At 66.8% G+C, this 15,242-nt stretch overlaps 3 protein-coding genes across 3 annotated transcripts; 2 read left to right on the forward strand and 1 right to left on the reverse strand.

Annotated features, from left to right (window-relative positions):
* Positions 1–23: 23 nt before the first annotated feature.
* Positions 24–4,891, forward strand: MNEG_7378 (hypothetical protein; the record flags this gene model as incomplete). The annotated part of the gene is made up of 10 exons (XM_014044147.1): positions 24–240; positions 488–595; positions 905–970; positions 1,171–1,267; positions 1,635–1,723; positions 1,974–2,097; positions 2,646–2,770; positions 3,079–3,538; positions 3,992–4,279; positions 4,607–4,891. Coding segments are annotated over 10 exons (1,859 nt in total), but the record flags the coding sequence as incomplete, so codon positions are not given.
* Positions 4,892–5,588: 697 nt separating this feature from the next.
* Positions 5,589–7,588, reverse strand: MNEG_7379 (hypothetical protein; the record flags this gene model as incomplete). The annotated part of the gene is made up of 5 exons (XM_014044148.1): positions 5,589–5,971; positions 6,298–6,469; positions 6,802–6,848; positions 7,141–7,260; positions 7,480–7,588. 5 exons carry the CDS (start codon positions 7,586–7,588, stop codon positions 5,589–5,591), a joined length of 831 nt encoding a protein of 276 aa, XP_013899602.1.
* A 276-nt stretch (positions 7,589–7,864) lies between these two features.
* On the forward strand, positions 7,865–15,233 carry MNEG_7380 (hypothetical protein; the record flags this gene model as incomplete). The annotated part of the gene is made up of 13 exons (XM_014044149.1): positions 7,865–8,121; positions 8,904–9,132; positions 9,354–9,451; positions 9,745–9,952; positions 10,387–10,659; positions 11,370–11,419; positions 11,665–12,337; positions 12,787–12,854; positions 13,043–13,100; positions 13,410–13,538; positions 13,839–14,038; positions 14,421–14,622; positions 15,090–15,233. Coding segments are annotated over 13 exons (2,589 nt in total), but the record flags the coding sequence as incomplete, so codon positions are not given.
* Between the last annotated feature and the right edge of the window lie 9 nt (positions 15,234–15,242).

A 15,242-nucleotide genomic window follows, 5' to 3' on the forward strand; every position in this document is an offset into this window, starting at 1 on the left:
GGATCCCGGGGGTGGCGATGAAGATATCGACGCCATTCTCCAAGAGCTGAAGATCACCCCCGCAGAGGGAGCCGCGGCGCGCGGCGCTGCCACGGCGCGCGGCAGCGGCGGCGCGCAGCCGGCGTCTGCTGCGCTGTTGGGGGTCGACGTGCGGCGGCTCAGGGGGGAGGATGAGCTGCGGCGGATCTTCGGGGCGGGCGTGATAGAGGCGGTGGACAGGCAGGATGCCGCAGAGTCCGGGTGCGCGCGTGGGTTTGAGAGGCACGAACTTCGGGGCAGTTGATGGTCGGCGGTTTGTAGTTTGTGTTTGAGATTTGCAGACGAGGGCCGCCTGTCGGTCAGACGCATGGGGTTGGCATGCATGCGAGCGCTGCTGCGCGTGTTTGCTTCTGCTTCGGTGTCATCAGGGTTGCAGCGCGTCGGCCCCCCTGACCCTGGCCGCACCGCTGCCGCCGCCTAACCGCCCGGCCCCTCCTCGCCCCCGCAGCAGCGGCCGCGGCGGCGGCGCCGCGCGCCGCTACGGCTGGGCGCCGCGCAACGCGCCGCGGCGGCGGCCGATGAAGCGGGGCATGCTGATGGCGCCGCGGGACGACTGGTGAGAGCCTTAGGGGTCGGCGCTGCTCGGCATGCAGGGAAGGCGTCAAAGGCAGGCTGGGTAGCTTCTTGGCAGCCGAGCCGTGGCGCCATGCCCCCGTCAAATCGGGTTACTAAGCATGACGTCATCATGCTGCGTGGCCCGGCATGCATCTCACCTGCGCCTGTCAACCCCCTGGCCCATCGGCAGCCTGGAACCAGCACTCCTGCTTGTTCATGACAGCAGCACCGTCTTTGTTCACACCAGAACCCTCTTCATACACATCCACCCCCCCTCCCGTGTTCACATCCCCCCCCACACACCACCCAGGCCATACTATGAGCCGGGCACACTTCTGATGGAAGCCGCGGGGACGGCCGCGGACGGCACGCCCATGTTCCGGTGCGCTTGCCGATTGCGGGGAAGGGTCTGCGTGTGGAAGGGGTCCAGCCCTGTCCCCTTCAGACTGTCAGGGCATTGGCACGCTGCTTTTGACAGGCGCTACAATTCATCGACGCTATTGTTTACTATGCTATCTTTGACCGACGCTAGTTTTGACCGACGCAACGTTTGACCGGCGCGCCACCATTACGCAGGTACGTCTGGCCCGGGCCGTACCGCGGGGCCCAGGCGCTGTTTGAGCAGGCGCAGGGCAGCTACGACCCCAACGCGGTGGCCGCCGTCCTCCACCAGGTGTGACGTCATCCCCCCCCCCCCCCTAGTGCGATGCTTGCCCTTTGGCTGCACTGCTGGCGCCCGCGCCCGCACCCAGCTCGGCTGCGGGGACCAGCGTGATGCATGAGTATGCGGGACAGATCGGAAAGCCAGTGGTTTATGAGTGCGGAGCAACCCCCTGTTTTGCGGTGACGTCAGCAGGGCACTGCAGCCGCCCGGTCAAGCACACCGCCCGGAGAGGTGCCCCGCCCGCCGCTTGCCGTGCTCCGCTGTACTGCCAGCCGCCATCCACTGCCAATCACCGTCCTGCTCGTGCCGCCGACTTCGCTTGTACCGCCGCCTCAGTCATACCCCCCCCATCGGCCCGCCCTGTGCGCCCCCGTAGTGCCCGTACCACGTTGACTCGCTGCTAGCCATGTCTGACCTGTACCGCGCCATGGGGGAGGGGCAGTACGCAGAGGAGAGCCTGAACAGGTCAGGGCAGTGTGTTTGCATGAAGTTGTGTGCAAGTGTGTGTGTGTGTGACGCAAATGTATAAGTGGGCTTGGTGTTTGTGAGGAGCAATGGGGGTTGTGCGGCGCGGGCACATGCGGAATCCCTCTCTTGGGCCCATCGTTGTCCAGCGTCGCTCAAGGCTCCCGCCCCACAGGCTGCTGACGTCAGGCTGACGTCATGCTGACGTCACGGCCCCGACCCCCGCCGGACCCCCGCGCCACCCGCCCAGGGCGCTGTACGCGCTAGAGGCCGCGTGGAGCCCTGCGTTCGACCCTGCTGCCGCGCGCTGCCGCCTGGACATCGAGGTCCCCGAGAACAGGGCGCTCTTCGTGGCGCTGTTCAGGCACGCGCAGGTGGGGCGGCGCCGGTTGGAAATGACTCACGATATTGCGATGAGTGCTTCATGCCCTGTTCTGGGGGGCGCTGTTTATGGCGCTGTTCAGGCACGCGCAAAGGGCGGCGCCGATTTTCGGTTGTTTTTGCAGTGGATATTTGTCAAAATCAAGGAATGTGGCGGGGAGGTGTGGCCGGGCGAGGGTCAACGGCTGGGAGAGAGGGGAGGACGAGAGCGTGAAAATGACATGTACAGGGGCCCTGCTGTCGGACAAAGGATTGTGGCGCCGCCCTGCCGCGTCTGGGGGGCAGGAGCGAGGGGCCGAGTGGCGTTTGTGCGAGCAAGCGGCGCAGGGGGGCGGCTGGCAGCTGCGGGGCTTTGGGGTGCATTACATATGCCTGGCCACAACCAGGCTGCTGGGTGGCCCCTTCAAGCACGTGCACTGTCGCGCTCGCACGCACATGCTCCTGCACACCCTGGGCTCCAGCCCACCCTGCCTCACATCAACCAGGCTCGTCAGAAGTCGCCGCCCTCTCACACCCCCCCTCCTCGTCCTGTCCCCCGCAGGCCCTCAGCCGCCGCGGCTGCCACTCGTCCGCGCTTGAGGTGGCGAAGCTGCTGCTGGCGCTGGACCCGGGGGACCCCCTGGGGGCGCTGCAGCTGGTGGACTACCTGGCGCTGAGGGCGGGACGGTGGGTGGCGGGGTGCAGACTCAGCGCGTGACGTCTGTGTGGCTCGGCGGCTGGTTGAAGCGGAGCGGGGCGAGGCGGGGATAGCGTTACTGTTAACCTGCCTGGCAAGCCTTGGTGCCTGGGCTCCTGGTTCCATGGCCCCTTCCTCACCCACATGTGAGGCCTTGCGGCCCGCCCCCTCCACGCCCCCCTCCCCTGTTCCAGCCCCCCCCTCCCTGCCCATACTCCTGGCCCTCCTTTCGGCCCCACCTCTCCTGAAAGACCGACCGCACCTCCTGAACCACTCCCTGAAAACTTGCCCCGTGCAGCTACGGCTGGCTGGAGCGGCTAGTGCAGGGCTTCGACGGCGGCGCCGCCCTGGCCCTCCTCCCAAACTTCGCCTACTCTCTGGCCCTCGCGCGCTACTGGAAGGAGCAGCGCGCCGCGGGCCCCAGCGGCAGCGGCAGCGGCAGCAGCGGCCCGTCCAAAGGGGACAAGGGGGACAGAGGCTCGCAGGCGGCGGTTGCTGACGAGGACGAGGGCTCCGCTGGGCCGCAGCCGAGCAGCCACGAGACGCTGGTTTCGGCGATGCTGCTGCACCCGCTGGTCGTGCCGCAGCTGATGGGCCGGCTGCAGGGGCAGGGCGTTGGGAAAGACAGCTGGTGGGGGGCGCTGCTGCAGCGGCGACTGTTCCAGGGGGCGGGGGACGGCGGCAGCGCGTCGCTGGCGCACCTGGTGTCTATATTCGTGGAGCGCAGCCACCTGCTGTGGAAGTCGGCGGACGTTCAGGTGCGTGTGTGTAGGTGTGTAGGCGTGTGTGTGTGTGTTTTGTGTGTGTGTGTGTGTGTGCGTGCGTGGGTGCGTGTGTTTGTATGCATTACGTGCTTGCTTCTGGACCCGTCTGGTTTTTGGGGGTGCAGCCTGGGTGTGGGCCTCTGTGTGATTGTTTGTGTGTGTGTGTGTGTGTGTGTGTGTGTGTGTGTGTGTGTGCGTCTTTGTGTTCTTGTGTGTGCTTTTGTCTTTGTGTGTATGTGCGCGCGCGTGCGCGTGTCCATGTGCATGTCCATGTGCGTGTCCATGTGCCTACGTGCATGCATGCGTTTGTGCATGCATGCGTGCTGTTCAGTTTCTGTGCGCTGCTTCGGCCCTCCTTTATGTGGCCTCCATCGTAACATATTCTCCAGCAGAAAATTAGCGACGCAATCGCACCCAACCGCAACCTGACACCCCTCTCCCCCCCAGGCTTGGATGCGCCGCGCCGCCGACGCCGCCGCAGACGCAGCCGATGGAAAGGCCGCCGCCGCCCCCGCGCCCGCGGCCCCCGGCGCCGTGGCTCCTGCGCCGGCGCAGGCGGCGCCGCCCCTAAGCGCCGACGACTGGGCCGCGGTGGCGCGAGAGAGCTTCCCGGCCACAGGGGATAACGAGTTCAGGCACCTGCGGCTGGCGGACTTCAGCGACGCGGTCAATGCGCTGCCCAGGGAGGAGGTGGCGGCCGCGATGGAGGCTGGCGGCGGCGCCGGCGGGCTGCAGGTGGGAGGCGTGGGAGGGGGCCGCGGCCTGCGTGCTCTTATGGGCCCGGCGCGGCGTGGAACCGGGCGGCGGGGCGGTGCAGGGCCTCTCACCGCCGGCGGCTCAGCGGCGCCCGCGCCCGAAGCGCCGCGCGCCTGCCCGTCGGCTGCGGCTGGTGCTGGGCGTATTGCAGGGGGGCCTGCTCTGGTGTAGAGGCAGCGCTATCGTAAGACGATCCCCTCGTACTGCATTGAGCGATAATATCGCATTGAGCATTTGCCAATTGGTGAGTAAAGGCCATTCTGCCAATAACCTAATTGGCTAAAACCTGAATCCCATCAACCGCAGGACGTGATGGATGAGGCGGTGATGGCCCAGATCCAGGAGGCCATGCTCGCCGCCCAGCAGCAGCAGGAGCAGCAGCAGCAGCAGCAAGGCGGCCCGGGGCAGCAGCAGCAGCAGCGCTTGAGCGAGGCGGAGCTGCAGGGGGCGAACCCCCTGATGATGCTGCTGCGCTCGCTGCTGCCCTGGGTGGACGCGGGGCAGGCGCCAGAGTACGGGGCGGACGACGAGGGTGGCGGCGGCGGCGGGCAGCGGCAGGGCGGCGGCGGCGGCGGAGGGGCGCCGCAGTGAGCTCGGGGTTCGAGGCGCTGTCGGGTGCGGCTGCGTGAGCCCAGTGTAATGCCTTCTGGCAGGTGTTGGGGTTTGGAGGGGCCAGGGTATTCCTCTGTGCTGCAAGTCCAGCACAGCTGTATACGCAAGCTGGCAGCTGCATGCCGTTGGGACTGAGAAGCATCAATGCACTTGGCTTTGAAGGGAATGGCTCACAGGGCGGTGGTGCTGGGCATGGGATCACCCCTGAAGCGACCCACCACGCCCGCGGGCCCCAGCCGGTGGCGCACAGCTGCCGGGCTTGGGTGCCAGGGTGGAGGGGCGGGAGCAGCAAGCGCGGTCGGGCCGGCGCCCGCGGGGCGAGCGGCAGTTACAGGACGCCTGCGCCGCCGGGAACGGGGATTCTGAAAGTGTGCACAGGGGCGCGCGCCTTGCTGCCGGTCAATCATGCTGCGCTGATCGCGCTGACAAACATCGCGAGTCCGCGTGATGGGCGCGTGCGCCGTGGTGCGGGTCGCCTCTGGCTGGCAGGCATGAACGGACGGTCGACGACTTCAAGATGAACAGTTTGAATTTGCCTCAGTCATAACCTAGAAAAATGTGCAATGCATCCTGCTTGTTTAAGCACGACGCACGCCACAAGCCATTGGCACCGGCGAAACTGCCTCCCAAGAGCAACCTGGTCAAAGCCAAAAGCAGAGGAGCGCGACACCGCCGATCACCGCCCGACCGCCGCCGCGGCGCCCGCCGGCGGGAGTGCAATATTGCCCCGCTCCCCCCACCCCTCCGCCACCCGCGCCCACGCGACCGCCGCCGCCGCGGCCGCCGCGCTCTGCAGCCCCTCGAGCACGATCGCAGCCGGCGCCGCGGCGCCGTCGAGCGCGGCGCCGCCCGCCGCCGCGCCGGCGCGGTAGGCGGCCGATGCGGCAATCCAAATGTCCTCCACCACCGCGGCCGCGGCGCCGGCGCCGCGCAGCAGCCGCAGGGCGGCGTCGCCCGCCGACTTGGCGGCCCGCTGCTGCCAGGGCGGCAGGCGGAGGTTGGGGCAGAGGGCTGCGGGAAGGCTGAACACCACAGCCATGTGGGTGACGACGGGGTCGCCTGGGGAGGGGTGGTTGCAGAGGCAGAGGGGTGGTGTGAGTGAGGGCTGGCTCAAATAAATGGCAGCCTCTTGACGCCGAGCGCAGTCTGCAGAATGCGGGCAGCAGACGGCCTGGGGGGGGCGCTGGCACAGCGGAAGCAGGCCGGGCTGGCCGGCCCTTTGCTTGCTGTTTGGAGGGGCTGCTTGCAAGGTATCAAGCCCTGCGCAGATGGCAAGCGCCAGCCCCAACACCCGTGCAAGCAGAGCTCTCAGTGCCCAAGCCTCACGCTCAGACCTTTGATACAACTTCAAATATCTGATTGCGAAGCGCCAAGCTCGCACGCACCCGCGTCGTTTTTCCCGAGGGACAGCGACACCGCCGTCGGCACGCGCCCGTCCTGCACAGACGGCAGCCCGGCCGCGGCCGCGGCTACGATCCACGGCGGCAGCGCGCGGCCGAGCGCCTGCGCCGCGTCTTCCAGGAAGCTGCGCACCAGCTGCTCACCCACCACCAGCGCCTGCGGGGACCACATGCGCCGGTTGTTGGGGTCTGCGGGTGCACCTTGCACAATGTGTCGTCTTGAGCAGTGCTCCAAAGGGGTATATGACAAGCCCGCGCAGCCGACAATAGGGGGGACCTGAGGGATTTTTCCGGTTTGCGGCTGCGCCGACACCAGCCGTCACTGGTCACGAGCAGCTCCGCCGCACGCGTCGGCCGGTTGGCCGGCTCGTCGGCTGGCCAGTGGCAGCGGCCTTGCATGAGGCGGCCTGGCTGGAGCAGTTTGGCTATGCCGTGTGTGGCATCATACGGGGGACGGCAGTGATGATAAGCATTTAGGGGCCGTCCCACCTTGTCCCCTGACACCACCACATCAAACACTTCAATAGAGACGACGCCTGGGGGGGGGGGGGCGCAAGGGGGGGGGCCCCCGTGCATGACGTGTGACGATGGATGCGAGGGGGAGGGCACTGACTGGAGTGACATGTTGCACGCCACGAAAGAAAGGTGCAAGGGAAATCATGATAAGGCCTATAGCCTTGGGAGCACGCGCAGCTGGGCGGGACAAAATCAACGTGTGCCTGGGCGCCGCTGTCAGGCAGCGGCCCCCGGGGTTGACGCAAGCGCCAGCCACTAAAACTGCAAGCGCCGCATCCCCTGCATTTGGAGTTCGACGGACGGCTGTCGCACCTGCCAGTAGCGCCCGGTATGTGGCGAGCGCGGCTGCGACCTGCTCCGCACCGTGGGCCCGGATGCCGACCGGAAAGGAAGCTTCCACGCGGGGGTGAAGCTTCAGGGGGATGCTGGAGCCTGGGGGGTTGGCCGGCCGGCATGTGGGCGACGTGGCGAGCTCAGCCTTGGCTCCGCGGCTCGGCCCCCAGCCGTGCGGGGCAGTACGGCAGTGTTTGTTAATTAGCAGCCTCAAGCTTTCGCAAAGCCGTCACGCTGCGCAGCATGAAACAGCAACAGATCCTCGGAATGCAGCGCCGTGAGCGCCAGGACCGGCGGTGACGCCCGCCACACGCGCACCTTTTACTGCAGGCAAACAGCCGTGCACGGTGCTGTCTGCCAATTGTTGCCGCTCTATTACAAACATCGAGCTGAGAAACTCGTGCACCTCATCCTTCGTCACGCTCATGCTGACCGGCTCGCCCAGCCAACCCTAGATCAATCGAATCGCCTCGTCAGAGGTTCTAGACCGTTGAGCGCTCGACCGAGAAGCGGCTAATCTCGTAAGCGCATATGACGGCCGCTATATGCAGCGTTGTGCGGCGCGCGTCGGGTGACGGGCAATCCAGTCATGACCGGTCACAACGCGCGCAGCAAAGCTCCACCCACCCCAGCCATCAACACACCAAAACTGGGGGCTGGACGCCACCCAGCCGCCCCGTCAACCCCTCAGCAGCTCTGCAAAATGGGTTCCGAGGTGCCCGCCGAGGAGGGCCGCAGCGAGGGCGCCCCCGAGGGAATGCCGGGCCTGCTTACGTCGCCCCTCGCCGCCGCCGCCGTCGCTGCGGCCGCGGCCGCCGACTCGGCGGCGGCGGCCGCCAACACCCTGATTGACACCGCCGGCGCGGCGGCGGACGCGGCGGCGGACGCCGCGGCCGCGGCGGTGTCGCTGGTGGCGGCCGCGCCCGAGCCGAGGGCGCCCTTTGGGGAGGACGAGCTCAGGTGATGTGTGGGTTGGAGGAGTCACGCGGGGCGGGCGCCCCCGCCGTCACCAATCGCACCCTGTTTCCTGCTGACCCCGCACACGCTGCTTGCTGAGCGGCTTTGGGGCTGTTGTCACTTGGGAGGCGCCTGCCACGGCCCCCTCTCCGATGACGGTGCCTGGCGCGTGCGCGTGGGCGCTCGCCTGAAACGCGCCGCCTCGGCCCTAGCGCTGGGCCCGGCCCGACGCCCAGCAAAGCTTCTTTTGGGGGCAAGACGCGCCCTGATGGCGCAGAGGCGGCGAATCAACCAACTTCCATACCTGTTTCCCGGGTTCGGAATGATAACCATAGTTATGGTCCTTGTCATTGTCAACAGGCTAATCATCTATGAGCTGATTCACGGGGACTCTAGGTGGGTGCTGCGCCACGCCCTCTCGGGCACTCGCTTGCCTGGTCAGGCATGCCTGTTTGTCACCAGCCCATATGGCATGACATTCTTTTCGAGCCAGCACCGGGCGTGAACCAGGCCATCCTGTGTTGCCCAAACATTTGTGCGCGGGCTGCTCCTCGCTGTCGGCCGGCCTCTGAACGCCGGCCGTGGGCGCACGTTGCGGCTTGGCGTGCGCTACCTAATCCAGCGCAGCCGGCTGGCGGGACGCACACAAAGATAGGCGCGCGGCTCACCACCGCCAACACCTGCAGTACTAGGCCCGCACGGGGCCAGGGCTGCTGGCTCTGGCAGCCAACCACCCACCCCCTGCGTTGCCGAGCCGCTCACTTCCCCTTGCACGTCCACTCCAGACTGCAGCAGCAGGTGCTGAGGGACAATTACTCACCCTCAGCCCTCTTCAGCTTCGGCACAGCCAGCAGCGTATTCCGCGCGGGCGCCGCCGCGTCGGCCTCGTTGTCGCGGCGCCCCAGCGGCGGTGGCGGCTCCCCGCTGCCGAGCGGCGGTTGTGGGGATGAGGGCCAAGAGGAGGAGGCTGATGCAGAGGTGGCGGCAGTAGGGGCGTCACCGCTTCTGGTGCAGGTGCCCTGGCCGTACCGAAAACTTTTGAGTGCTTTTGTGACCTCTCAGAAGGCGCGCACAAGCCGTCTACCTGTCTGGCGCCTGCAATCCCCTGCCGTTGGATCAGAATGCGCAGCAGCGCACTATTAAAGATCCGGCAGCGCATGCTTGTAGTGCGAAGTCTGTACGGCAGCTGCAGAGCACGATTCCATCCCGAAATCATCACCCCCAAAAACCCGCAGGTGCGCGGCATTGAGGCCGTGGCGGGGTTGCTGCGGGGTGCGCAGCTGCTGGCCCACACGTCACCGCAGATCAAAAGCGTCGTCATCCAACCGGAACGGTGAGTGCGCGGCGGTCGTGAGTTGTGTTATAGTGCGGCTGGGCGCGCCAGCCATTTGTTGTGCCAAGGCCAGTCTGTCACTCCCACACGCAAGCCAAGAGCGCCCACCGCCAAAGCCGCCGGACCGCCCTGCAGGGGGCCTGTGTCTGACAGGGTGGCACAAGATCACCTGTGGCGCGCTCCAGCCCGCGCGATTACTGGAGCTGAAGCCGCAACGATGTGCCTTCCATGATCGCCCAAAATCGCCCGCGCGCATCTCGGTCGGTCTCCACTCCTTGCGCATGTGCACCCAGGGCGCTCATGCTGGTGGTCTTCAACATTCGGTGGCACCTGCTGCCCCTCACGTGGTGCGCGGCACTGCTCCATCGATGCCGCCCACACATTTTCACTGGCCTTTCACTCACGCCTGGTCGGCTGGTGCAGCAGCAGGAGCAGCGGCAGCGGCAGCGGCGGCAGCAACAGCAGCAGCAACAGCAGCAGCTGCCTTTGAATGCACTCCAGGTGCATGCTCACGCATGCTCACAAGCATGCGCGCATACAAGAACCCACAAAACAGTCACCCGGGTTACTTGTGCCGCGCCTGGACCATGCAGCTTGTGCGTTTGTGATGGTTGCAAGGTCGATGTTTGGCGCCCTGCACAGGTGGCGCCCCGTGCGCGCAGACGCGCTGATACTGCTGCGGTTCGGCGACGACGGCAAAATCACGTCGCATGACGTCATCGCCAGCTGGGCGGCCTTCCTTTGGGCCCCGCTTTGGCAGGTGGGCCGGCCGCGGGTGAAGTGGCAGGCTGCGGCCAACGGGGCATGTGCAACCCTCGAAATGGGTCCCTCCAGTTGTGTTTTGGTTTGGCGTCGCAGCGCCCTGGCCAGCTGTGTGGTCGTTTCAGCTGGACATCTCAGCAATGCTGTGGTGCCTCAACCCTGTCCTTGCGCAGAACCCCTACATGGATTGGCTTCTGAGGCTGTGGGAGCCAATAAGCGGTGCTGCCCTGGTGCTGCTGGTCACCTGGGTGACGCTGCTAGTGCATGCAACCCACAAGGCGCTCGAGCGGCAGCGGCGACAGGCGGGCGGGGCGGGAACGCCGGCAGTCGGTGCAGCCGCGGAGGGCGGGCGCGAGGCGAGGCGGGGCGAGGCCGCCGGCACGCATGCGGCCGCGGGCGGCAGGCTAGCCCACAGGCGGTCTGTTGGGACGGGCGCGGCAGTGTCGGTGACCGCATGAGCACGCGCGATGCCATGGGGTAATGCGTGATCCCCGCCCACTCTCACCGCCCCTTGGCACACCCTGGCCTGGAAAGGCGGGGTGGTCGAGGCCACGAGGCCGCTGTATCAAGAGCATACTGTCACCACCGTTTGTTTTCGCTGCACCTGAGTTGGCTTGCAGGCCGTGCGGCGCGGGAAGTCGGGGCGCACATAGTGGACAGTGGGTCTGCACGGCCAGCAGCAGCTTCAGATGGCAGCACCGGGTGACACGGCACACGGGGACCTCAGCCGCGGCCACGCTCGCGGGGCGAGTTTCCAAGATTATTATGAGCAATATAACGGCCCTCAAAGGCAGCGAACGCCGAAGACGAGCTAGGAGGTGGTGGCAGGTTGAAGTCGTCGCGGACTTCATGCTGCCGCTGGAGAGTACGATAATAGTAACAGGTTGAATGTTATGCGACTGAAATTACGACCGGTGAGTAGAAGCGGGCGCATCATGGGCCCAACCTCTGCCCAGCACCGTTGCTTGTGTTACGTCTCACATCGCAGCTAATCACTTGGCTAAATTCAACGTCTATTTAATCAGTGTAACCGGTCTCCGGCCCTTGGCGGCACGCTCGGCGCGTTGCACTGTTGGGCTGGCAAGTAGGGTGTGCCGTGCGTCCAATCCGTCAATCTTGGGTGATCCTGTATGACATGCACCCTGTTTGATTGCAGGCCACGACTAGCGGTCGCGAGCGCAACGCAGCCGACGCGCACGCGGCGCGGTGCACAGCAGCTAGAGCTTGGCGAACAGACGCTGCCGGCGCTGCAGCGCCCCGGCTACACCAGGGTGCTGTGGCGGCCGCGGCGCGGCAGACGCGCACCCGTCCACGCTTTGATTCTGCTTGTAGCCGCCCGCCCAGCAGCGGCGCCAGCGCCATTCACGAAACCCGGCGTCCTTGGGTGCGGCGTAACTAGGCCAGCAACGGCACCGGCGCCGCCGTGCGCCCCCGGCCGCCTGCGCGCGCAGCGCCGCAGCCCTGGATTCCAACGGCGGCTTCCACAGCCACCACGCGGCCGCGCACGCGCACCCGGCGCAGACGCTGCACCAGCTGCACCACGAGAGCCGCCTGCCGCGCCAGAGCAGCGGCGCCGTCGACTCCGACTTGCCGTCGGTCGCTAAGAGCCAGGCGTCCCTGCCCAACACGATACACGCGCGGGCCCAGCCGGCCAAGCGCACCGCGGCCGGCTCCAGCGGCGGCGGCGCGGCCGCCAACGGGCCAGTGCTGCCGCTCGTGGCCAGCGCGGCCGCGTCCGGCCTGCCCGGCGCCGCGCGCTGCGGCGCCGGCTTCCGCTCGGCCGCGGGGCAGCGCAGCGGCGGCGGCACGCCCCATGACGGGCGCGGGAAGGGGCGGCTGATCCCTCTCATGGCGCAGCTGGCGCCGTGGGTGGCTGTCGCCATCATCGGCCTCATCCTCGTGGCCGCGGCCGCGCCGGGCGGCGCCGACAGCGGCGCCGCGGCGGCGGCGGCGGCGCGGCCGACGCCTTACGACGTGCAGCTGTTCCTCGGGCCCTATTTCTTCAACCCCAGCATTGTGAAGCACCAGGGTGTGTACCTAGCCACAGCTCGGACCGCCCACATGAAGCGGATAGAGAAGACTAATTGGTGGGCTGGCGGGGTGCTGCAGGGGCAGGGGGAGAAGGTGGAATTGGATATGGGAGAGCAAGATGGGTGGCGGGTTGAGGTGGCCGCGCGGGGCGCGCGTGTGCCTGCGGAAGGTGGCCCTGCGAAAGGCACCCCTTGTCGGAACGAGTGACGCCGGTAGGAGCACGAGCGGCGCGCGAGCAGCGGCTGAGTGGCGGCCGTCGCAGGCGCAGGCGCTGCGCCCTCGCCCCTTTCCTCTCCCTCTTGCGTCTCAGGCTCATCCAAACCGCCCCTTCTTGCAACAAGCCTTTGTGGGGCCCTCCTGCCCCGCCCCGCATGTGTTTATGTTTCTCTTTAATCATTTCCTACAACCCCAGGTGGTTCAATGACGGCTACATATGCATGTCCACGTCACCCGACTTCAGCAGTGTCTCCTGCCGCAAGTTTGACCCCTGGCAAGGGTGAGGCGCCGCTGCTAGCTCGCCCTGGCGCGCATGCTGATTGCAGTTGCAGCCCAACGGCGGCAGCTTCGGGCTCTCGGCGGCCGCCCCAGGACGGCGCGGCGGCTGGGGCAGGTGGTCGCTGCATGGACGCACAGAGCTCAGGCGGCCAGGGCGCCTTGCGGTATGGGCTGGGCAGGCCACGTGGGCGCAGCCCCATTGCGTTGCAGAACCTTGCGTGGCGTGGCCCCTGCAGTCAACCGCTGGTGCAGCAGCTGTGCAGCGTTCTGACAAGTTGACACCTCAAACCCATCCTGCGGCAGGCGCTTCCAGGAGTGCCTCTGGGGCAGCGAGCGAAAGGCGGCTGACGTGGACACGCAGGTGTGGGATTGCAGGGTGCAGGGGGCGGGGTCATGACCGGCAGGGGCCTCCAGAGTGCCAATGCCAGCAGCCGGCGGCCATCACTTGCCGGGGCTGCGGCAGGGTGGGGTGCTGCTGCAACATGGAAGCGCGGGTGACGTCGTCCCTCGGCACGCCCGACCGGTCTACGGTTTGGTCCGCGCAGAGCACACCTTGAGTGCCCCTTTAAGCCTGCCTGCTAACCTCCTTGCCAAAGTACCACCATGCAAATGCTCGTTGCGGCGGCCTCACACCGAACAACTTACCCCCCCCTTCCCTCCAAAAAAAAAGGGCATAGAGGACCCCAAGCTGTTTGTGTGGCCGGGCAAGGGGGTGTACGCGGTCTTTGGCCGCAAGCCGGAGGCGCTGGGGGCGTCGCCCTACTGCAGGGACCCCATTTTCGTCCAGTTCATAGTGCAGGTGAGAGGGAGAGTGTGTGTGTGTGTTGGTGTGCGCATGTGTGTGTGTTTGTGTGTGCGTGTTTGTGTACGCGTGCATGTGCGTGTGTGTGCGCATGTGTGAATGCATTTGTGGCCAGGTTCCAGGCCAATGCACCTTGATGGTCCCGGAGTCTGGGGCGACTGAGGGCGGCAGTTGGGGCAGGACATCCATCGCCCACCCTCCCCTGGCACACGGCGTGGCGATGTGCCCAGTGGCAGAGCCCTCCCCGCTGAAAACGATGCGCTTCACTGGAACAATAACGCGTGCATTGCACCCCAGGTGGTGGCAGAGGACACTCGGGACGAGTGGTCGATCCACCGGCCGCGGGAGCTGAAGCTCGGGGAGTTTGGCCCTGCCATCTACCGGGAGCAGTCTGCGGCCAGCCACGGCGCCCCCCTGAAGGAGAAGAACTGGATGCCGTTCGTGCACGAGGGGCAGCTGTACATGGCGCACGGCGTCATGCCGCACAGGGTGATCAGGTGGGGGGGGGGTTTGGGTGTGGCGCGACGGGCGGGGCGAGACATGGATTTTGGGGGGCGCGGGGTGATATGTATGCGTAATGCTGCACAGGGCTGTCATGTGGGTTCGGGGATGCGTTTGACTAGGGTGACGGAACGGACCGAGTGAGATGCCCATGGTTCAGGCGGAGGGGCGCGCGTGATGTGTACGCGCCATGCCGAATACGGTGGGCGGTCGTTGCTGGCCCCGCCCCTGCGCGCGCCTACGTGCGGGCGCTCCTGCCACACCACACACGCACCTCGTCCACGCCTGCCCTCCCCAGCCCTCAACTCACAACCAGCCCCGGCACCCTCCCCCCTTCCCTTCGGTCCCTCCGAAACCGACGACCCTTGCCCCGAGCAGGATGAACTCCACCGGCGTCGCGGCGCAGCACTTCCTCACCGCCAACGACGCGCTCTTCTCGCAGTACGCCGGGCAGGACGTGCACGGCGGCCCCCCCGTGGTGCGAATCGGCCGTGGCGCGGCCGGGGGCGGCGCGGCGGCGGAGGCGGCGGCGGCGTGGGAGGGGGAGCCCTATTACCTGGGGATCTTCCACTTCTTCATGGTGGGTTGGGGAGGAGGTTGGCGGCCCTCGGGCAGGCGAGGCCGGTGCGGTGGCGCCACCAAATGCAGGGTGACGGGTGGGGGGGCATGACGCTGCTGCGGGCCAAGCCGCGCCGCTTGGGGGCCGTGCTGCGGGGTGCAGTCACGGGTGGGGGAAAAGGTCACTGGTGCTGAGGGCCCGTCACGCAGCGGGCCCCGCTTCTTCTCCTGGGACGCTTCCAAAGAGCCCCCTCTCGTCAAACCCTTGGGCTCGCGTCACACCGACAAAACCAAGCCCCCACACGCGTACCTGGACGCACCCACCCACACCACGTGTCAACTACTCACTCGGACACGTGGACCTGGTCGATTTCTGCTTCTCGAGTTCGTTCTGACGTGCTCACATGCCGCCGCTCGCAACCCAACACAACCGCACCGCAGTCAGAACAACTCCCCAACCCCCCATGCCCACAAAACACCTCCCTCCAGACGTCTGGTGAGGGCATCCACAAGGTGAAGGCGTACCACCACTACGCCTACAAGATGGAGGCCCGCCCCCCCTTCAGGATCTGCAGCGTCAGCGAGGAGCTGGCCCTGGTGACGCGCAAGAAGGAGGCCAAGAAGCCGGGGTGGGTTGGGGGG

Source organism: Monoraphidium neglectum (genome assembly GCF_000611645.1).
Source record: "Monoraphidium neglectum strain SAG 48.87 unplaced genomic scaffold scaffold01299, whole genome shotgun sequence".
Lineage (NCBI taxonomy): Eukaryota > Viridiplantae > Chlorophyta > Chlorophyceae > Sphaeropleales > Selenastraceae > Monoraphidium > Monoraphidium neglectum.